Source organism: Schistocerca piceifrons, chromosome 4, assembly GCF_021461385.2.
Source record: "Schistocerca piceifrons isolate TAMUIC-IGC-003096 chromosome 4, iqSchPice1.1, whole genome shotgun sequence".
Lineage (NCBI taxonomy): Eukaryota > Metazoa > Arthropoda > Insecta > Orthoptera > Acrididae > Schistocerca > Schistocerca piceifrons.
In genome coordinates, this window is record NC_060141.1 from 766,461,870 (window position 1) to 766,485,454 (window position 23,585).

General features: G+C 38.9%; 1 protein-coding gene across 1 annotated transcript in view; it reads right to left on the reverse strand.

Annotated features, from left to right (window-relative positions):
• Positions 1-23,585, reverse strand: part of LOC124794944 (transmembrane protein 214-B) — a 154,356-nt gene that overhangs the window by 116,452 nt on the left and 14,319 nt on the right. Inside the window, exons 4-5 of the mRNA XM_047258658.1 lie at positions 18,396-18,587; positions 1,005-1,210 (exon numbers count right to left, since the gene is read on the reverse strand). Coding sequence (XP_047114614.1) covers positions 1,005-1,210; positions 18,396-18,587 — 398 coding nt within the window. The remainder of the gene's footprint in view (positions 1-1,004; positions 1,211-18,395; positions 18,588-23,585) is intronic.

The following is a 23,585-nucleotide window of genomic DNA, read 5'->3' on the forward strand; positions in this document are numbered from 1 at the left end:
GTGTTAATCATGGAAATCCATAATTCACACTGTCCAAGCTCAATTCCAACTCTCCTAAGCTCAGTTCCTAACAACATGGTTCAATATCTGGATCCCTCCTTACATAATACTTAACCACCAGCAGCAGATGAAGCTCCTGAGAATATTTCACTCTTCAGTGATAGATTTGCGAGTCCTTTCAACAAAAAATATCACTGGCTGAGGAAAAATGAGTGTGTTGCAAAACATCACAACAGCTTCATGGAAGAATGCAAGTAGAACAACATTCTGGATTCAACTTCCAGTTGCAAAAGCTTGTGCTCTATATGTGGCTGTGGGCTGCGAAGTTTCATTATCAATACACGTTTGTATTACATGGAAAGTCATTTTAAACAGAAGTATACCAAATTTACAGAACCAAATGCTACTAGAAATCGTAGAAGAAATAATTCTCACTTATCAAATATCTTTATCTGGATACACACCAAGAATTTGGTCAACACTTAAATGATTATTACGATATTCAAAATGCCATTTACATTCGATATCAATGTTTACCTCATAATACACACACAAATCACTCTAGACACAATCACTCGTATAATATATGCTTGCTAGTTCTGAGGAAGTCGTGTATTATCCCAGTGACAGATTTATACTGGAAGTTATTTCTTACACCATTTTGGTATGGCCTCCCAACACCTCACATTATTGTATTTCAGACATGTTTTGTGGAACATAATAATGTGAAGGTCAGGGCTTTTAACTGTAAAGTTTCTCTCTTTCCCTGGTCCTAACTTGTTTCCTACAGTCAAACAGTTACTGTAATAAATCCAACAATTACCTGTGTGTGTTTCTCAAGAATATCTCTATATTTTATACGACTGTTCACTAACTGAATCTGATTAGCTCTGCTAGAACTCTTCCTGATCCCAAGAAGCCACAGTTAATTTTGTTTTATTTACAGAATGACTCAAAGATCTTTACTTTCCACATGTCCTATGAAAATTTGGAAAAGTACTTACCCTTAAGCTCACAGCACATTCTTGCCGAAGTGACACAGGAATGTTCAATTTTGGGTTGTAAGCAACATCTAAAATACTAAAAAACTGGTCTTCACTGAGAACAACCCGAGATGCTGCCTTCCGTGTAAATAAATCTTTAGCGTACCCCATCACATAATTAGTGTAGTTGCGCATCTCAATAAAAGGCAACATAACACCTTTCCACACTGCAACAAAGAAACAAATTACGAAACACCAAATAATGCCAAGCTAAGGAGAGAATCAAAATGCCACATATTCTTGTTTTCTTAAGGAAAGCCTGAGATGGAATCCAGCAGTATGGAACAGGAGCTAACGAAATAGGATTGACTACTACTCAACACACACGTACATGTGTACATGTGTCATCCCCCCCCCCCCCCTCCCTACACACGGCCGCAACTGTCTCTGGTTGCTAATAAGGTCTTAGCGCCTGAAGACAACAGTAGCCGTGTGTATGAGTTATGCTTGTTCAAATGTGTATGTGCGCACACTCGTGCACAGGCATTTTATCTATATTTGACAAAGGATTTTGAATGTGCCTGTCTGCCACTCTATGCCTGTACGTGACAAACAGCAACTTATTCCATTTCTTATTTTATCAGTTTACTTAAATTAATACACCGTTGTTTGTCTATTCATAGCAGATTGATCAAAGATTCTCTCTGAGGATGGCATGAAAGGGTGCTATTTGAGAATCTGATAATGCTTTCCATGAAGACAGACAAAGGCAGTTACTTATTACCACATTTCTCAGTGTTCCATCTGGTCAAGAGAATACCCACTAAAGGGCACGGGATTATAGAGCAACACACATTGCCCCCCACCCCCATTTTTTCCCCTTGAAAAACTGAACTCCCATCCTACCTCGCCAAACAGATGGACATATCAATTTAATTAAAGGATGTAGGTTGCAGTAGGTACTGGGAGATGAAGAAGCTTGCACAGGATAGAGTACCATGGAGAGCTGCGTCAAAGCAGTCTCAGGACTGAAGACCACAACAACAACAACAACAACAACAACAAAGTACCATATAATGAGTACTGACTACTCTCAAATGTACCTACAATCATGAAATTTCAAAACTATTTTGTGATTCACAGAGAAAATAACATGAAAATTCAGTCAAGAAAACTAATAAATTATGAGACAGAATTGCTGGTCTTTATGAGGCTAAATGTATAGTACCATCAATAGACAAATAAATGTACACCTGTCCTAGCTCTCAAATGTAATAGTTCCTTCCTCGGGGAGGAAAGAGGGATAGTTATGGGATGGTTAAAAGGGACCCCAGGGTCCGGGTGAGACACCTGTTGTGAGGGTGAGTGAATACAAACCTGAAGGGAGAGATAATTATGTTCTCTTAATGTATTATTACAAAGCTCGGCTGAACAATATCTGACTATTTTACTACTGATTTCATCACAATTACTTGAACATTTATTTTGATGGTAGTGAAAACTTCTTTCAGAGGTGTATGTAGTAGTTGATTTTATCAGACTTGTTTTAGTACATTTAGTACAGGTTATCCGCTAAGGAGGAACTCACACCTAAACTCTAAATTCTTGCACAACAGACCTATGTTCTCTACCACTGGGATAAGGTACAAACTTGCATTTGAGAAGTTTGTGACCTAATAGCTGGCTCACACCACTTTCATAACTACTACTGAGCAACACGACTTACCTCCTAGTCCTACTTACACTGAAACAATTATATTCCTACTAAAAGCCTGGTGAGGCTCGCTATGCCTACATTTAACTGAAACTCTTCCAAATCTGAGGCAGCACGGTAACATAATTTTTTTGTGCCAATTACAAATTTGTAAGCTGCTGTTCTCTATCCGCACTCCCTAATTCTTCCCACCATTTTCTGCTGTTCTTTACCCTTCTCTCACCTTATCATTTGCTGTCCCTTCCTGACCAGGTAAGCCTGCATTTTAAGCTTTCCATAACAATGAAAGCAAAACTTCATTTAACACATAAATTCCTTGTTTTGCAAACCATTGCCCCAATCAACTTCATGTTCCAAAAACAGGATCATCAATGAAATCCAACATTACCACTGAAAGCACCTTTACTACTACAGACAACAATATACAGACAAAACAGAACTGCCTCCCAGACAGAGAGCAGTGCTATTCATACAAATCTGAATATTCCAGAATACGGAAACATTATGAACATAAAAAATTTCGAGAACCTAAATAACAAATATTTGTTGGTGATTGGATCTGAACTTGTGACCTGCAGCACACTAGCCAGCAAAGCTTACTGCTTCTCCACGCCAGGATGCATCTCAACCAATTCCGGATACATTTTTTCTGCTCTAATGTTGTTAATTCAATTACATGGTTTGGGAAGAGTTTAACTGCTTCATGAAGTGGTGAAAATTACTGTTCACACATTTCTTGTTCAACTTGAGACAACAAAAAGAAGTTCTTACATGAATAAATCTAGTGAATATGGACAAGAAAACATTTATTTGATGGATGTTTTTCTCTGCGAGCTAATAAATTATTTTATGAGATGTCTGACACCTGACTTTTTATGACAAAGAATGAAGCGACGTGTTCGGTTGTTTCTTGCTGGTTTCATCAATGGCTGCCAGCAAACAAATTATTGTATACCGATTAGCCTTAAATGTTCTTCCATCCTCTAAAGCAGTGGTTGTCAATTCCCCCCCCCCCCCCCCCCCCACAAGCCAATACTGGCATTGTGGGGCGACATCTTGGGCCATGTATGTACCGCTCTAGTTAATAACTGGTAACCTATGTAAATTAATATGTTATGAGCCCCCAATACATTAGTAAAGGTGCAATAAGTTCCCCAACAGCTACCAAGTACTGGCTGTTAAAAGTTGGCATCATTTTGAACACTTCATGTCAATTGTCCTCCGTTTCATATTGCTTCCACCAATAGTGATCTAACAGTTGTGATACTACTGTTGTGTGGTGTGATACTACTGTTGTGTGGTGAAGTGATGTTAGTTTTACTATGTGCGCAAATGATTTTGATTCATGATAGTATTTGTACTTATATTGAAATGTACCAGTGAATATGAGAAGTCATCACCAAAGCTTAATAAATTAAAAACTGTGTTGCATTACAACAGCCTTAAAAAATTAATTTTCCTTGCTAAAAATAAGTACTTCATTTGAAGATGACTGTCTCTATGATGTGCATTCATGAATACATCTTACTTCCATGCAAAATTTATACCATAGCGCCTGCCCAGTACGAGTCGCACAAGTCCGTTAGTTATCTGCACTGGAAGACAAACTGTAAAACATTCCCCCTCCCAAGTCCTCTAAACCCACAGTGGCCACACTACTAATAGCAGAATTCATTAATCAACCAACCACCTAGAACTATTACTACTTCTGTAAGTATTTTTGTGAACAGGAAAACTACACTCTTATGAAACTTGCTTTTGACTTTTCTAGATTGGGTTATTAGCTGCTAGATGAATCCGTACATATTACAAAAATGAATGTGTGTGTGTGTGTGTGTGTGTGTGTGTGTGTGTGTGTGTGTTTTCCGCATCTGCTCTTAAACCACTGCAGTGATTTTAACTAAACTTGGGACACATATCCCTTACTGTCAGGCAACAATTGTGGGAGTAAGAACCACCTAGCTATCTCGTGATGTCATGAACAACTAGATATGTGAGAACTGATGCACTGTGCATGAGGCTTAAAGTTATCACTTCTGTGTTAGTAACTCTATTCGCAAAAAATTTCGCAGACACTAAATGCACCTACAAAACTGTATCATGGCACCACACATAGTTCAAGACATATTATGTCATAAACACTGAGATGCATGAAAAACTTGCATCTTGCTTGACGTTTAAATATTATTACTTCTTTACTACTAAATCAATTTACAACATATTTCACAGACAGCAGCCACATTATGTCGCAGAATGTACCTACACAAAAACAGAGTGTTTTGAAAAGAATAACCTGATTCAAAACTCCATTTTTACTGATAAAAATGTACTACAAACATGGGATGTATTGCAAAATACTTTCAAAATCATGAAGTTTTAGCTACACTATTACAAATGTTCTGTGTGTCCGCCAGCAGTTCCACTAATAACATCTAGACGACAGCTAAATTTGTCACAAACTTTACACAATGTATCTGCTTTACAGAGGTTATGGCAGCTGTTAATCTGGTCATTTCTTTTATGTCACAAGGTAAAGGGGGGATGAACACGCTTTCCCTTACATATGCCCTCAAGGAAAAATTGCATGGGGACAATGTCTGGTGATTCTGGAGGCACAGAATGCTGGGCAGTGTCTCGAGCCCCTTGTGCCCTATACAGCACTGATGCGGAGTGCCACCAAGAAACTGACATATGTTGCTGTGCCAATTTATAGACCAAATGACACCTGGACATTTGCCAGACAGTCGTTCACGGCATTGGCAGCGCTCTGCTTGCACGGCGCGTAGACTTTTGTGAACTTCACTTAAACGTCTGCCGATTTCTTTCCACTGTGTCATCAGATGCAAGATTGACCTGGACTCTCACCTTTGCACATGCATCCTGTCTCTTTGGAGATACCAATGAGACATGTTTTAGGCTGCAGGTGGATGAATGCCAAAACACTGATGTAAAGCACATTGGACTCAAATCGCTCACTCACTCTCTTTGCAAACAGCAGCACACAAAATGCCTTCTGACTGCAAACTGAGAAGACACATTGACTGATGTCTAAAAAGGTTTTCTGAAACCATAGTCACACCCATTCAAACAACACACAGTTCCTTGCCGGCATGTCCCATGTTTCATAATCATTACCATCCAAAATCAGGTCATTCTTCTGAAACATCCTGTATATCATTGTAAGACAGACAGTTCAAGAGATATGCATGAAAAGTGCTACATCATGGATGAAGTTTTAAAAAATTTATCCTTTACTACTAAGACACTCCTACAGTCAAGTCAGCTTAAGGAAATCCCTGAAACCAGGCAGTGATTTTGACAGTTTTCAACTGTGAACTGCAAACAGCTGCAGGCAAGAACTGTGGTCGTCTATAGAGCATTGATGAGGTGTTGCCATAGAAACATTTACAAAATTATCAACACCGCAATGGTGTTTTCACAAATACATGGAATGAAATTTTTCAATATTACACAGTTCATTTTTTGTTTTTGTTTCTAATAGAAAACTGGTAAAATGAATGCACAGGCATTGCCGGGTTTGTCAGCTCATGTTACTGTAAACAGCTGAGAATGGCAGACCGAATAAACAACTAACTGGGCCACAGTCTGACAACCACTGCTAAAGCAATGGTTGCAACATGTCTAGTGTAGCCATAGAAAAAAAATCAGTCTATTTCTTGAAAATCTTTCTTGAAATAATCTCTTCTGTTTTTTGGTTCATCTTGGAATGCCCAAACAGCTGACTGCTGCTTCATTTTTAGCTCATATGACTATATCAAATTTCTGTCTGAAAACAGTTACTATACGGTAAATTATTTTTTCAACCAATTCATAATTTCATTTGTTTTACTAAATATCTTTGCAGAATTGTATGGAACTGTTCTGCTAGTTAGTTCATCTAAATATGTTTTAAAAAGGGCATTATTATGGAAAGGATGGACTGCTACTTACCATATAGAAGAGATGTTGAGTCGCAGATAGGCATTACAAAAAGATTGTTAAACAAGCCTTGCCAACCAGAGACTGTGGTCGTGTGTGTGTTAAAAGCATTTGTCTGAGCGTGTGTGTTATGTTGTCTATTTCAGACGAAAGTCTTTTTGGATAAAGCTTACTTGTTTGCCAGTCTTTTTGTTATGCCTATCTGTGATCCTACATCTTTTCTACATGTTGAGTAACAATCTGTCCTTTTCTTATATTGTCATTATTTCATCGTGGATTTTCTACTGTTTCTTTTATGTTTAAAAATGTTATGCAATTAAAGTGTTGGAATCACTGTACTCACTTATTAAATTTTGCACAAAAACATCACTAAAGATAATGAATAAATCCATCTAACGCGAACAGCTACATGTGGCGAAGAAGATACAACAGAAGAATAAAAAAGCTATGAATACTGCCAATGTAAATTCTGCTGCTCCACATAAAGCTCAAGGGGACAAGGCCACCACGAAGCTCCTGCCATTCTAGATAGAAAAACCTGATATTTGGTTTTTCCAAGCTGAAGCAGACTCTCAAATCATCAGCACAACAACAGATATTATATAATTTAATTATTTAGTAGAGCAACTACAACCACACTTTGCTGAAAATATTTGGGATTTGTAGATCCTTTATTCCAGACCCATAAACTCAACATGGAAATCAATGAAATGGAATTTCAGCTGAGAGAAAATAGATATGACAACATTCTCACAGTAGGAGCAGGAGACTTTCATTTTGGTGCAGACTGTAGGCCAGGAAAAATGTGGTCAGGCCTGTGAATGGCAGAATCAGGAAAAAAAAAAGAAGCAGATACAATAGCAGCCAAATATTTTGCCACAGATGATGTTATAGGCTGCCATTATCACAAGTTTGTCAAAAAATTACAAGTGATAAGTGGATCGGGAGGGGGGGGGGGGGGCAACCCACCATGTAAAAACTGCCGGATATAAAATGTTTACTATGAATGGCTCTACATTTCCAAGCTAGGGCTGAATTTGATCTCAAATTAAAGCCTAGTTTTCTATGGACATTTATCATCGCAGATATTTCTAAAGGCATATCAGAGCCATCAACTTTCTTCATAGTTTTCACCTTCTGGTTTATCTTAAGAACAAATGACTGATTACAAAATTCAGTTGAAAGTGAAAAGATCTTGCAATCTTAAGAACAAATGACTGATTAAAAAATTCAGGTGAAGGTGAAAGGAAATGTAACATGTATGAGAGGGATCGTAAAAATTTTAACCATCACTTCAAAAAAATGAAGTTATGAAATTTTTTAGTTACATGGACCCAGCCCTGGTACATGCACCCCAGTACTATGGCACTCTGTTAGAACAGCCAAAACAAAGGGACTCAGGCCATTTGTAAAGTAGAATAATGTGGAGTAATTTGTTTTCGGCAGCATCAGAAATGATGCACCTGTGTCAGGCCAATCCAAATGACTTCTTGAACCTTCTGGGCTGGCACGACGCAGCTGCAACATATCTCGGTTTCCTAAAACAAATTCCCGAACAATATCGCACTGTATTAATAGGCTGTGGCATTTTGCTTTAGCAACTCTAGTAGTCTGCTACAGAACTATGGTGTGGGGATTTCAAGTGTACTGTGGACATGTAACTCTAAACATACAAAAAGTTTATTACGCAACTACACTACTGGCCATTAAAATTGCTACACCACAAAGATGACTTACTGCGGACGCGAAATTTAACCGATAGGAAGAAGATGCTGTGATATGCAAATGTTTAGCTTTTCAGAGCATTCATATGGCGCTGGTGGCGACACCTACAACATGCTGACATGAGGAAAGTTTCCAACCGATTTCTCATACACAAACAGCAGTTGACCGGCGTTGCCTGTTGAAACGTTGTTGTGATGCCTCGTGTAAGGAGGAGAAATGCGTACCATCACATTTTCAACTTTGATAAAGGTCGGATTGTAGCCTATCGTGATTGCGGTTTATTGTATCGCGACACTGCTGCTCGTGTTGGCCGAGATCCAATGACTGTTAGCAGCATATGGTATCGGTGGGTTCAGGAGGGTAATACGGAACGCCGTGCTGGATCCCAACGGGGCCTCATGTCACTAGCAGTCGAGATGACAGGCATCTTATCCGCATGGCTGTAACGGATCGTGCAGCCATGTCTCAATCCCTGAGTCAACAGATGGGGACATTTGCAAGACAACAACCATCTGCACGAACAGTTCGATGACGTTTGCAGCAGCATGGACTATCAGCTTGGAGACCATGGCTGCGGTTACCCTTGACGCAGCATCACAGACAGGGGCGCCTGCGATGGTGTACTCAACAACGAACCTGGGTGCACAAATGGCAAAATGTCATTTTTTTGGATGAATCCAGGTTCTGTTTACAGCATCATGATGGTCACATCTGTGTTTGGCGACATCACGGTGAACACACATTGGAAGCGTGTATTCGTCATCGCCATACTGGCGTAGCACCCGGCGTGATGGTATGGGGTGCCATTGGTTACATGTCTCGGTCACCTCTTGTTCGCATTGACGGCACTTTGAACAGTGGACGTTGCATTTCAAAAGTGTTACGACCCATGGCTCTACCCTTTATTCGATCCCTGCGAAACCCTACATTTCAGCAGGATAATGTACGACCATATATTGCAGTCCTGTACGGGCCTTTCTGGATACAGAAAATGCTCGACTGCTGCCCTGACCAGCACATTCTCCAGATCTCTCACCATTTGAAAACATCTGGTCAATGGTGGCCGAGCAACTGGCTCGTCACAATATGCCAGTCACTACTCTTGATGAACTGTGGTATCGTGTTGAAGCTGCGTGGGCAGCTGTACCTGTACACGCCATCCAAGCTCTGTTTGACTCAATGCCCAGGCGTATCAAGGCCGTTATTACGGCCAGAGGTGGTTGTTCTGGGTACTGATTTCTCAGGATCTATGCACCAAAATTTCATGAAAATGTAATCACATGTCAGTTCTAGTATAATATATTTGTCCAATGAATACTCGTTTATCATCTGCATTTCTTCCTGGTGTAGCAATTTTAATGGCCAGTAGTATATATTTTTCAAGGTTATCACTGAACCTTTACGACTAAATATGACTGAAATAGTTAATTCCTTTCATGTCTCCTGTAAACTTTCTGAAATCATAAAGAACACTCCAGATATAATAAAACCCTGTGTTATGCTAAAAAATATTAAACATCATGTTAGGTATTACACCTCAACATCTAGTGGTCCCCAGTTTTCTACATAGATTAGACCCACACAAATTTCAAATTGTAAAGCAAGAATTCCAGTAAATGTTAAACCATATTATTCAGCTGTGCAAAGTGCTGTGGACTAGTCCTCTACATGTACCGTATCCCTAAATGAACCATATTTACATGATTACAAGATGTGTTTTTTCACAAATTCGCCATTTGAAAAACACACAGTCACCTTACATTCGCAGATTGAATTATTGCTGCTGAGATAATAGTTTTTATGTTGGCCAATTCATTAGATGAAGGTTTTACATATCAAAGTAGGACTTCCTGCTATTTTAGCACTACAAGTTGTACTAAAAATGACACATTTTGCAGAGATCTTTAATGCAATATCACTGAAACTGTGTACTTTCGTAATACGCAAGTACAAATATCAAAATATTGAAGTATGGCATATGAAACAACAATGGCAGCTCTGATTTGCTTCTGTCAGCCAGCCACAGAACAGCACATGTGATCTTATCAGCCAATCATATCACTGAACATTACGCAAGCAGCATGAATAAAATAAGGATGGCTAATGTCTCATCATGTAACCAATGAGAAAGTACTGAACAGAATTGGGAAGAAAAGGAGTTAGTGATATAACGTGACCAAAAGAAGGGATTGGTCGATAAAATACTTTCTGAGACATCAAGGGATCACGAATTTAATATTGGAGGGAAGTGTGGGGAGATAAAAATTGTAGAGGGAGACCAAGAGATGAATACAACAAGCAGGTTCAAAAGGATGTGGGTTGTGGCAGTTATTCAGAGTAGAAGAGGCTTGTAAAGAACAGAACAGAGTAGTGCATTTTTAAAACCTGTCTCTGCAACTACAAGAGAATTCATATTTTGTCTCCAAACACATGTTGTTTTATTGAAATAAACACCATCAATGATCTATATTGAAAGAGATTTACAATGTGGCTTGCTTTCTAGTCTGAAAAACAGTTTGTTACAAAGGATGTTAATTTTATTGATGGTATTTTATGTCCAATTTTCACTCACATTAGGAAATGTCATCTGCTTTGACGTTTTTGAGGTATTCCTTTATCTGGCATTTTGATCCGGCCTAATTCCATAGTGTTTTGCACAACTATATATCTCTTGCTGTAAAACACAACATATTGCAGCACCACATGCAATGTGGAAGTCGGCTGGAATCAGCAATGCCAAACAAAGTAAATCTCAAAAACGTGCAAGCGGAAGCTATTCCTTGATGTGAGCAAAAACTGCATATAAAATACTAAAGTAAAATCAATATCTTTTGTAAAGAATTGTGTTTTGATTTATAAAGCATGCTAAATTGTAAATATATTTCATTACAGACAACTGGCGATGTTTTATTTCAATAAAATGAAAAGCATTTAATGGCAAAATATTCATTTTCTTGTAGTCACAAAGATGGATTTAAAATATCTTCAATATTTATGTATTAACTACAGACAATTTGGCCACACAAATGAAGTTAATGTCTCAGATTATTTATTATACAGTACTGTAAAAAGAAAATCTATGTTTTCTCAAATTGTACTTAGGTAGCTCTAGAGTAGTCTTTTAAGATTCACCTGTGACGGTGAGTGGCTTCTTCATAAAGACCTTGCTCTCATACCAGGGGGAAAGTTAAAGAAATCCTCAGTATCCAAGCAGGGGCTTACTGCAAGAGGCCAAATCTAAAGTGAATCTACTATGAAAGGATTCAAAAACTACTGCATATGCAGTGTTCAGAAAGGAAGAAATTCCAATAGGTTTCTAAATAAAGATAGTGATACCAATGATGAAGCTGATTAAAAGTATCGATACTACAGAGACATAAACAAAAAGTACGTGCAAATAAAAATTAAGGCACTTTTCATTTATTTTATTTCTCCTTTCATTATCAGACTGTAGACAATCAATAAATTACATAAGTTTAGAATACATATAATGTTAACTATTTTGGTAGATGCTTTATCTCAATAAAACAGTTGGTAATTTTGATCAGTAATGTAAGTATAAAATTTTCCCAAGGAGCCTCTTTAAAAAAAAAGATCACCTTATACTTGAGTGAATGCCGCAGCAGACAACCAGATGGCCATTGGTGTGCTTATGGAGATTATCACTGTCCAAACGATTGCCACCTCCCAGACCAAAGTCCAATTCCATGAATGAGTGATGTTAATTTAACCCTTCATAATAAATAAGCATTTTCTAATATAGACCACTTAATAGGTTATTAACAATTCCCACTTGTAGGAGAAGGTAGCAGGGCTGCCACAATTTCCCCCAAGTGAGATTCCCTGATTTCCAGACAAGTTTTAGCATTCTTCCCTGACAAATTTTGAGACCTTGAGGGATGTTAAGAAATAAGTTGACAATCTGCCTTTGTGGCTATAGTACAAGAAATAATAGTGTAAATAATGAAATATCTAATAAAAAAAACTTGCAAGCAGATGGCATTTCCAGGTGTGAGCAAAAATTTAAGTGCTCACATCAAGATTTTTTGTAATGAAATGTTTTTAGATGGAGACAACAAGCCAAATGGCATATGCGTTCCATTAAGACCACTGATGTTATTTTATTTCAATAAAAGAAACACATTTGGTGACAAAAATATGCATTTCCTTGGAGTCACAAGACAGATACAAAATACCATCATTGATTTCAAAAATAACCTAAGAAAAAAGTAGGTCTCTTAAAAGAAGTGTCTAAGGTGGGGAAGAATTGTGTAAACCAACACTGTAGGTGACCATCAATAAGATGTTGGTTCTGCTATGTTCATTATAGCCAGTTAATACCCACTGTATTATGTCTATTATTCTACAGGTATTGTGCGATTTTTCTTTTGAGAAATATATGAGTACATAGCATACATAGTGCCAGCAACTGACACAATTTTCTTCTTCTTAATGTCCATACTTTCCAACATGTAGACTACTTTTGAAATGCCAAAACATACTATAACAAATAAAATGCCTATAAAACACCACACTATACAATGTACATGCATTGAGACACTTGCAATTACTGAAATTCATCGTCCATCCTGGGTCCATGCATAAGCCATGAAAATCTGCTGCATTATGCCACACAGACCCGGCCTGCGGGCAGATTGGTGAGACTAGATCTGGTAAGCAGGGTCTGCTCATTAGTGGGAAACAAATGGCTTCAGATCAGCTGGCCCGATCCATTAGAGATACCCACAGAAACGGCCTGCAGTTTTGGCTCGTCATGGAAATCCACTCATATGGCCAGCTGTTCAAGAGCCACAGACAGCATGTTGATGAAATGAGAACGTGGTGATCAGTTTATGCAAGCTATAACTTGTGCGAATACTCTGAGAATCAATAATAGTGAGGATAGGTAGTAACTCACCATTAAAGGTGATTGCTGAGCCACAGACAGGCACTTGGAAAAGACAATCACACTCTCACAACAAAATTTTCAGCCATAGCTTTTGTCAGAAAACAAGCGCACACACACACACATTCACACAATCACTCGGAGACAACTCATGCACACATGGCCACCACCTCCAGCCACTGCATCTACAGTTTCTGAGAATCAAATCCAAACAAACCACTGCTCACGCCTTCCTGCCTGTTGTCGGCAGCCGTTAGGCTAGTGGAAAGAACTGGTGGCAATACTGACTGCAAGTTGAGGGGAGTCGTAGGAAGGGGAGAAGCAGTAGGAATGAGGAAATAAGGAGGTGGAGCATGTACTCAGCTGCACCCAGCCAGCAATGATGCATAACATTTCAGTTAACAAACCATTTCATCTACAGAGACGAAAATGACATTTTCCAGTATTTTTTTTTTTCAGAATTCCCTGATACTTCCCCGATTTCCCTGATGTGTTTGAAATTCCCTGATTTCCAGAAACTGCAGCAACCGTGGATAAAACACAAAACAGTAATCACCATTCCTTTTGGCCTATATGAGTTTAATTTCATGCCATTTGGATTGAGGAATGCACCTGGCACATATCAATGAAGTAATGCAAGGATTTGATTTCTATTTTGTCTTCACAGATTATATTCTGATAATTATGTTCCGAGAATTAATCTTGGGAAGTTGTTCAGCACTCAAAAAACAAGTTTCTTGATTTACACCATTACGTCAGAAAGAACCAAACCAGATGAGGAAAGAGTAATAACCATTTTACAGACACCTCATCCATAATATCAATGGTATGCAATGAAAACCTTGTAGCTCCATCTGTCTGAGACAACCTCATACCTCCAGTTATCAGTAACTCTGTGATCAAAGAGAGATTTGAAAGTGCATGGGTTTTTCTAATCTGTCAATAACTAGGCTTCTGCTATACAGTTACACATATAGAACTTTATCTATATCACTTTGTACTATTTTTCAAGAAATTGTTTTTGGTTCCGCTCTAGAATTTAACTAAGTGGAGTTATGAGGTTTTTCATTGCCTACCATCGATATGTGAAATAATTGCACGCATATCCCAGCACTTTCAGCCGCATCACTCATCATGTTTAACTTCTATCACAGTCACCTAGAACATATGGTACAAAATGAATCTCTCCTCTCTGGAGGGGAATAACAAGACTGACAAAAGGAAAATTGACAGGACTCCAGAATCAAGAAAATAATTTGAAAAATGTAATGAAAATCTAGCCCAAGCTGCACTATAAGTAAGTTGATTTGTAAAACTTTGCTGCAAGAGCAACACTATAATGGAAATAGGATGAAATGTGGAAACATACTGGTTTCTTTTCAAAGAAGTTTTCTCTTGTCCAAAAGAATTACTCAACTTATAAACAAGAACTTCTCTCAGTACATATTCAGCCATAAAATATTTCAAATATCTACTCGAAGGAAGGACATCTTATGTCTACACAGATCAGGCTCATTAAATTTTGCATCAAACAGAAGAAGGAGAAGCCTTCACCATTCCAAATCTGTTGTCTCTAGTATATTTCTTAGTTCACAATCAAGTTGCATTGTGTCTGACATATACAATATAGTGATTGACCATCTATCTAGGCTGGAAGAATCAGAGATGGTGGATTATTACAAAATAGCTGTCACAGAAGAAAAGGTGAGGAACATCAATGTGTCTCAAGTCAAGTTGCAACACTGAACTGAAATTTACAGAGTTTAGTACCCCTGGTGGATTACCACTGTTGTGTGACAGGTCACTGAAACCGCTGATCCATATGTTCTCAAACAATATTAGTTCACAATGTTTAATATTACCACAAAATGGCTCATCAAAGTGCAAGATCTTCAGTAAAGTTAATATCATTCAAATTCCTCCATCCAAATTTAAATAAGGATTTTCAGCAATGGAATAAGGTACGTGCATCTAGCCAGGAGAGCGAAATTTCAAGTTATGCTAAATCAACAATTGGAGATTTCGCCACTGTCGATGAACATTTTAAAGTCTTACACACTGACATGTATCCTTATTGCCCTCTGATGGAATTACTTACTGTTTTACAGGCAGATTCACCTTTGGATAGAAGTTATCCACCTCTGAAACACTGAAGCAGTTAAAGCAGTGACAACAATATTTAAGATCCTGGATGATCAAATTTGGGAAGCCAAAACAGTTAATAACAATTTCAGTCTAGTATATCTTGAGCCTGCACAAATACCTGTAGCTGTAAATCGACAACACTGAATGCCTGCCATGCACAAGCTAACGGAAAAATGTAAAAGTTAACTATATGCTGGTGAATGCCATACGAGACTACACTACAGCTAAATGGGATAGTACTCACAATTCTACTTGGCCTTCACTGTTTCTTCCAGAAAGAAAGTAGTTGTACAATAGCAGAAATGCTGTATGGTACTATACTGAAGGTGTTCAGAGATTTCATCCAGGAGCCTCATATCACAATGGATATTGGTCTTCAAACTTTCATCATCACACTGAAGAAAAGGATGACTCATTTCAAGCTGGCGGAGTATTCCCACAATCCAAAGAAACTCATTTAATCCACACAGATCTTACGAGTACAAGCCATGTATTTGTTAAAATTGACAAGTAAAGAGTGGAATCACACAACCATATGAATGACCATAGGAAATGAGTCAACATCTATCTACATTCTTCACCATCAAGAGTAAAGATTAAGATTTCTATTGATCAACTCAATAAAGCCTAATTTCTTCCTATCGATTGTGTACATGAGGAGTCAAAATCATCTAATCAGCTGCCAACTAGCCAGGATATGTACACTTTGCAAATGCCCCAGAAAGTTTCAATATTAGTACATGTGGTGAAATCCCTTCCAAGTTAGCAGACATAATTGAGAGAGATCCACACTGAGGCGGGGGAGGAAGAGGAGGGGGGGGGGGGGGGGGGGGGGGGGGGGGGGGGGGGGGGGTGGGGAGAGGAGAGGCTAAAAAGTATTTTTTTTTATGCAGTTCGTAATTTTGATTATGTCTTTTATTAAATATCTTTGCAAAATTGTATGAAATTGCTGTGGTGGTTAGCTCATCTATGAAATAAACAGCTGTAACTTATGTCACAAAATAAAAAGTTGTGCATGCAAATGGTGCTTTTGCCTTTTAATTTTTTTACAGATTGTTTGTAAACATAACAACCTTAGTGCTCTATGGATTCTGCATTACACTAAGTGTCAAGAGTTTGATTTCATATTAACTGCAACCAATTTTGACTGATCTTCACAAAATTCAATGCTGACAAAAGCATGACCATGATGAAATTCTTCAAACCAACTGCAAAAAGTATTTTCTGAAGGTGATTCAATACCATAAGTTGAATGAAGTAATTTGATGCATTGTTGTAGAGTTTATGAAAAACGTAAAAAATTGTCTAAGAAAAAGGTCTGTATGAAATTTGCATTTTCCCACAGCACTGTTTCTTTTAACATTTGCTTGAACAACTACTCAGCTGATCCAGTAAAACCTTCTAAGTTTTCAAGCCGAGTTACTTCAGATAAAATGCTTGAGCTTTTGACAGCTATCATCACCATCATCATCATCATCATCATCATTGGGAGTAAACAACTACTGGTTGTGGGGGTAGGTACAGTTTTCCATTTATACAGGCATGACAGCAGCACCTGAAACATCCCACAGGAGAACTCATGTTATGCATGCACGGGAAGGCAAGCTGGACAGCTCTTGGCAGCTCCAGCCGAGTGACATCAGTTGGCATGAAGAGCAAGTGCCGCATTTGTAACTGCCACTTCTATCTCCCTTCAAGCATCAAGTATCTGTCTTTCCTTCTTTTCAATGTCCAAAGCCCACCATCATGCCTCACTAAGTGTGTGTGCCCTGGTCTTAATTAAAAAAATTTGCAATTTATTCTGATCTCAACTGCCTCCTTCATAACAGTGTGCTGATATGTCAATGCATGAGCTGTGACCCACCTTTTCAAATTGTATCTTATGTCCATACTCTGGGAAATGTTCTGCCATGGATAACTTTTCAAGCTCTCTTTGCTTGATACTAAATGGTGCTCCACTACCATAACTGTTTTACTAACAAGAGAAAGCTGCTAACAACAAAGAACTGTTTTCAGTTTTTTAAAATTTATATAATTCAAAGCATCCACAAAAAATATCCTAGGTAATATCATTAGTCAAGAGAAGGTAAAGAATAAACTGTACAGAACAAATTGTGAAGTGGCAACTCATATTAGATTTGTAGTGAATAATGGTTTTAAATTCCATGACAAATGGATCTGCGAACACCTGCTACTAGTCAATATCCATAACATATTCTGGATTTCTTCAAACTAATACTGACCTGATTTGTCTGTAGACAGAATGTGAGTTGGGTTTTTGAAAATTTTTCCTAGGAGGGGACGGGGAATGGGAGGAGGGAACTATAATTCCCTGCCCCTCACTGGGTACATCCTTGGTCTTGGTCACAAATTAGTTGATACTTATGCACACTAGCTAAAATTTAAATGAGTGCATTTATTTAATACAGCAAAAGAATAATTCATTAAGAAAACTTTAACATTACAACAACACAGAATGGTTGCCCATCACATGCATTCAGGAAGTGAAATGCTAAATGCTGTCAAAAGATGCATTTAATATTGGAAGTGACTATATCTAGCTTTTATAACTGTTAGTTCCTTCCTCGGAGAGGAAGGAGGGATGGGTGTAGAAGGGTATGAAGGTAGGGAGGGACAAACATAACTAAGGTTGAGTGGAGCCCACCTGTTCTGAGAATGAGGTAGGCCCCTCTCAAACTGCACCTCCTTTCCAACATCTCTCTCTTTCCTTCTTGAGAAAGGAATCAACAATTCTGGACGCTAAGTATAGTTTATCTTGATATTAAATGTTTCTGTTGGAAGCGCTTGGAATTTTACTTCCTGGAAATAAATATGGCCACTCGTTCTGTCTGAGTTGTTTAATGTTACGATAGTAACCTACAGGACTAGGGACCTCAGACAAATTTTATAACTGACATGTCAATTATATGCATTTTCAACACAGATTTTTCAAAAATGAAATTAAAAGAAAAAGCAATGTCACCTTTCACGCCTGCTGCAAAATCCTTGATGCCCCCAAGCCCAATAGCCCACAAAATTGACAACCCAATGGACTGTCTGTTCTGATATGAATTCATTAGCTCCATTGCCTTTGGAATAGCTGTTACTGTCAACAAAGGGCTCTGGAATGCAAGCAATTGCAGAACTACTTTATACCCCAATCCTGATGATGTTCCTGCAAAATAAAAATTATTCTTACAATCAAGCAAGATCACTCACACGAGGCAACACACACACAATTACAAGCAAATAAATCAGAAAGAGTAACGATATCTGTCTTGGACAATGTAATTAATTTCTCAAAGAAGTGGAGAGTCACCATTTTTTTGGGCATCACTGTTGATACACATTTGACATGGGCGGATCATATCAACAACATATGCTTAAAAAAAGGAGCTAGCAGCTTTTGTATGAGGAGGATGTCTAGGACAGTAAATACAGACATGCTGCTAACAATATACTATAGCCTAGACTATCACTTATTATATTGTTATGAAAGGTTAGTTTGCTACTCACCGTAAAGATGACCTGTTGAGTTGTAGGCAGACACAACAAAAAGACTGTTACACACAAAGTTTTCGGTCAAAGCCTTCTTCAGAAAAGAAACGAAAACACACATATATTCACACAAGCAGACATACCTCACACACATATATGCCCCCCCCCCCCCCCCCCCCCCAACACACACACGAGTGCACGCACGCGACCACTATCTCCGGATGCTCTGGCCAGACTGCAACTCTTGCACTGAGCAAAAGCAGCAGTCGAAAGTGGGGCACAGAAGGGTGAGTATGGGTAGGAGGAGAGAAGAGTGCTGCCTGGCGGAGCGTGCAGGGACTAGGAGACAGGACAAGGCTGCCAAAGGCAACATTGAGAGGCTGTGGAACAGGTAGCAGACAAAGAGAAGAGCAGAGAGGGGAAAAGACTGGTGGATATGTTGGCAGAGAACAGCACACAATCAGGCTGAGGAGAGTGAATTGGGATGAGGTTAGAGGACACAGAGGGGACGGAAACTGTTGGGTAGAGGGTGTGAGTACGTTGAGGCCTGGATAATTTCAGTAGCAGAGCATGCGTTATAAGGACAACTCCTATCTGTGCAGTTCAGAAAAGCTGTGTTGGAGAGGAGGATCTAGATGGCCTGGCTTGTGAAGCAGCCATTAAAATCAAGCATGTTATTAATAGTTGCTTCACAACCTGGCCCATCTGCATCCTCCCCTCCTCTACCAGCTTTCATGAACTGCACAACTGGGAGTTTAAGTTATATCACATTCTCTGCTACCAAAATTATCCCAACCTCAACCTCTGATAGCCTATTGCTCTCCACCCAACAGATTCTGTCCCCCTTGTCTCCTATAACCTCCTTCCAATTCAAGTCCCCTTTACCCTCATTGTGCACTGCTCTCTGCCAACACACCCACAAGTCGCTTCCTCTCTCCACTCCCAATGACCCCCCCCCCCTTTTCCCCTCAAAGCCTCCCAATGCTGCCCCTGGCAGACTTGTCCTGCCACCTTCCAGTCCCTGCATTTCCCACAACTGCTCTTTTTTTCCACCATCCATCTCTACTATTCCTCCCACTGCCTGCCCCACTCCTGACTGCTGCTTCTGTTCAACAGAAGAGATGCAATCTTGCCAGAGTGGCCACAGATCACAGTCGTGTGTGTGTGAGGTGTGTGAGGTGTGTGTGTGTGTGTGTGTGTGTGTGTGTGTGTGTGTTTCTTTCTTTTCCGAAGAAGGCTTTGGCCAAAAGCTTAGTGTGTAACAGTATTTTCACTGAGACTGTGCATCTCGACGTGCCACCTCAGTAGGCGAGTAGCGATCTATCCTTTCATGATTGTTGACGTTCTACCTAGACTTTCCTCTTATTGTATTGGATTATAATCTAAGGAAATGGAGCACATATGCATACACATAATTTAGTGAAGCTTCAGAAGAAGGCTGTTAGATGTATTGCAAATTTGATCCCAAGACAATCCAGCAGACAGTGGTGTGATAACAGCCCAGAAAACAAAGACCAAAAGAGATCAGACATGGTAAATAATTCATGTAGTGGCAAAATTTTACACAGTGGTAAGAAAAAGGCATGACTGGAGGGCAGCGAGTGTGGGGCTATGTTTTAACACCACACTGGTACTTTTTTCTTGACTTATTCGTAAACTGCAGTCTCTAGTGAAAACATATACCAACACAAAATTAAACTACCATACATTACATTTCCTACAAAAAAGGTCACATTAATTTTTTTTTCTCTAGGACCAATAGTTTGTGTGGCGAGAGAGAGAGAGAGAGAGAACACTGAAAATATTGCACACTGTGTATGCACTGTAGTTTGGGTGGTTTTCCTAGGCCAATTTGTGAGAGTTTCCCCAACTTTATGTACCACAAGTATCCTGTATAAAAATTGCTTGTCTTTCTACACATCTGTGCTACTTGTAAAAATTACGGTTTACACCATGAATAGCCGAGAAGAATACTGACGCTGAACAGTAGAGAGGAACTCTTTCAAACAGGAAAGACAACATCTGTATATCCATAAACCAGGAACAATAAATATATGATGTATGCGCCTTCTAGTTACAGAAGAATGACCCTCGCACTGCTGGTTGCTTGCTTGCTCTTTTTTGTTTGTTCCAGATGACTTGGACAGACATGGTGCTCCATGCAAAGCTGCCCGAGCAAAAGATAGTGAAGATTACAGAGTGCATGGTTTATGTTGCAAAAGTGATATGTTGAAAGTGTATAACTGAAGGGGTCAGAGAGATATAGGCAAAAGCCACATTTTTTCGAAATTGAGTTTTTCATATTGTGAGATTCTTAACCATGCCGCCTTCATGTTCTGTTACAAAAGTTCCATCTATTTGCAACAGATGGTGTGGCATTCTATACTTTGTAATCTGTAAATATTTCCAGAATATACACAGTCACAAGCAACTCCAAAACGGCTGACAGCTCGAGAGCGTGAGAAACTTCAATGCATATTCAACGACTATTTGCAAGTGACGCTAGTGGAAACGAGGAGCCTGATCCTTTCGATACTGACATTGATAAATCTTGGCATCCATCAAACTACATTTCCAATTCACATGATGTTTTGGTAAGTATAGAAAAGTGTTCATTGCTGGTAACCATTGTTCCGTGGCTTGTAACTTTGTTTCTCTTAACTTTATTCACACATCTGATCGCAGTCTTTTCTGTTAATGAGAAAGCTTCATGGGCATATTTCAGTGGCTGTTTAATGCTGTAATAATTTAGTTTTAATGACAACAGACTTATAAAAATGTTTCTCTCTCAAATTTCATTTACGTGGTCTGTAATTTTCTGCGTGGCATATGGCTACATCTTACAAAAGCTCTGAGACCATTTTGCTCTTCATATTGCAGTTTGAAACATGTAGAGTAGCTGAATAATCACCTTAGAAATCAAAATCTTCAAGAAAAAGAAAGTGAAGAACTGGATGGAAAAAATGAAAACTAAATAATGCTGGTCAGCAGTATGTGTCTTCCACAAACAACAACACTTTTCAGGCAGCCTCTACACCAAGCCCATGTACTTGCTGGAATACATACTATACTAAACTCGTTGGGGGAGAAGAAAACCTTTTTCATTCTTTTTAGGGACATAGGAAACCTTGAATACTTACCCAATGAGCTGGAAAAAGTAGGTACCAAAAGGTTGGAGGTTTGTTTCAATTTTGTAAGTACAAAGGGGCTAATGTCTTATAAATTTATTTTATTTTGTTCTGTTGACTTGTACTTCCTTTAGTAGCTATCCTAAAAAGACTACAAAGAATACATCATCTAACGCTGATACACTTTCATATAACACGTAGGTATTTGGAATGGAAGTCATGATTTGCAAGGAAGCTTTTCTAAGAGTTCATCTCTTACAGAAACATGCGAGAGGGAAATGGAATTTACAATAGCAAATAAAGCTGGTTTTTGCAGTTCCACAGTTCAAATCTATGTACTGTAAGTTCCCATTTGTACCAAATAACATATTGTTGAAATATTTGTGTTAGAAACCACAATATAAATTCTAATGCCTTTTTCTTTCAGGTGAACATGGAACCTATCCACATAAATTTCGTGATAGACCTGTACAAGACATCACAAATTTTATCACTGCCATATCAAAATATAACAATCACTACAGCAGTCGTCCGCCCCGGTAGCTGAGTGGTCAGCGTGACAGACTGTCAATCCTAAGGGCCCGGGTTCGATTCCCGGCTGGGTCGGAAATTTTCTCCGCTCAGGGACTGGGTGTTGTGTTGTCCTAATCATCATCATTTCATCCTCATCGACGCGCAGGTCGCCGAAGTGGCGTCAAATCGAAAGACCTGCACCAGGCGAACGGTCTACCCGACGGGAGGCCCTAGCCACACGACATTTCCATTATACTACAGCAGTCAACAGAGTCCCAACAAGATGAATTTGGAATGTGATCTCTCAATTACATCCTTATTTTGGGATAGACACTCGGAATACCACAAAGAAAAGAATGTTCCTACTGTTTCCGAAAGAACATTCAGAAAAATTTTTGTATCTGAGTACAACATAGGCTTCAAACTGCCAAAAAGCAACACTTTTTCAGTGACATATTTCTAATGACAATGAATTACTCAGAATTATGTGCAGCAGAAGTTACTGTATGAAATGCAGCTCACAAAGGACAACACTGGGCAAAATATGACTGTGGCTTTAACTGATATGGGTAAAGAGAATCCAAAAGAGCACCATGTAACAGCAGTGGACATGCAACAAATGTTCTCCATACTTAAACAGTTGCTCCAGCAGTTGACAAGAAGGCAATACGGACATATAACTACAGTACAGCTGTAAAGCAAGATAGATGGAGGAAGGAGTTCATATGAAGATGGGAGCTACTCAATAAAATACTTGGCTGTAACTTACCCTCAAACAAAACATCTCCACTTAATTACAGATAAATGCAGTAGAAGCAGAAAGGGTTGGGCTTTTATTGCTTTGGAGAGGTTCACCTATTGCTGCTAAAAGATTTGAATCTGCCCAGCATTACTTCCCTGTAGTAGATCACACTAGACTCCCTTGCAATCATGATTTTGGTCACGTTGAAGTGTATGCAAGAAACAGATATCCAACAGCACACACCAGACGAAAGGGCAAAAAAATTCAGAATATTTCATTGTCACCTAAATGG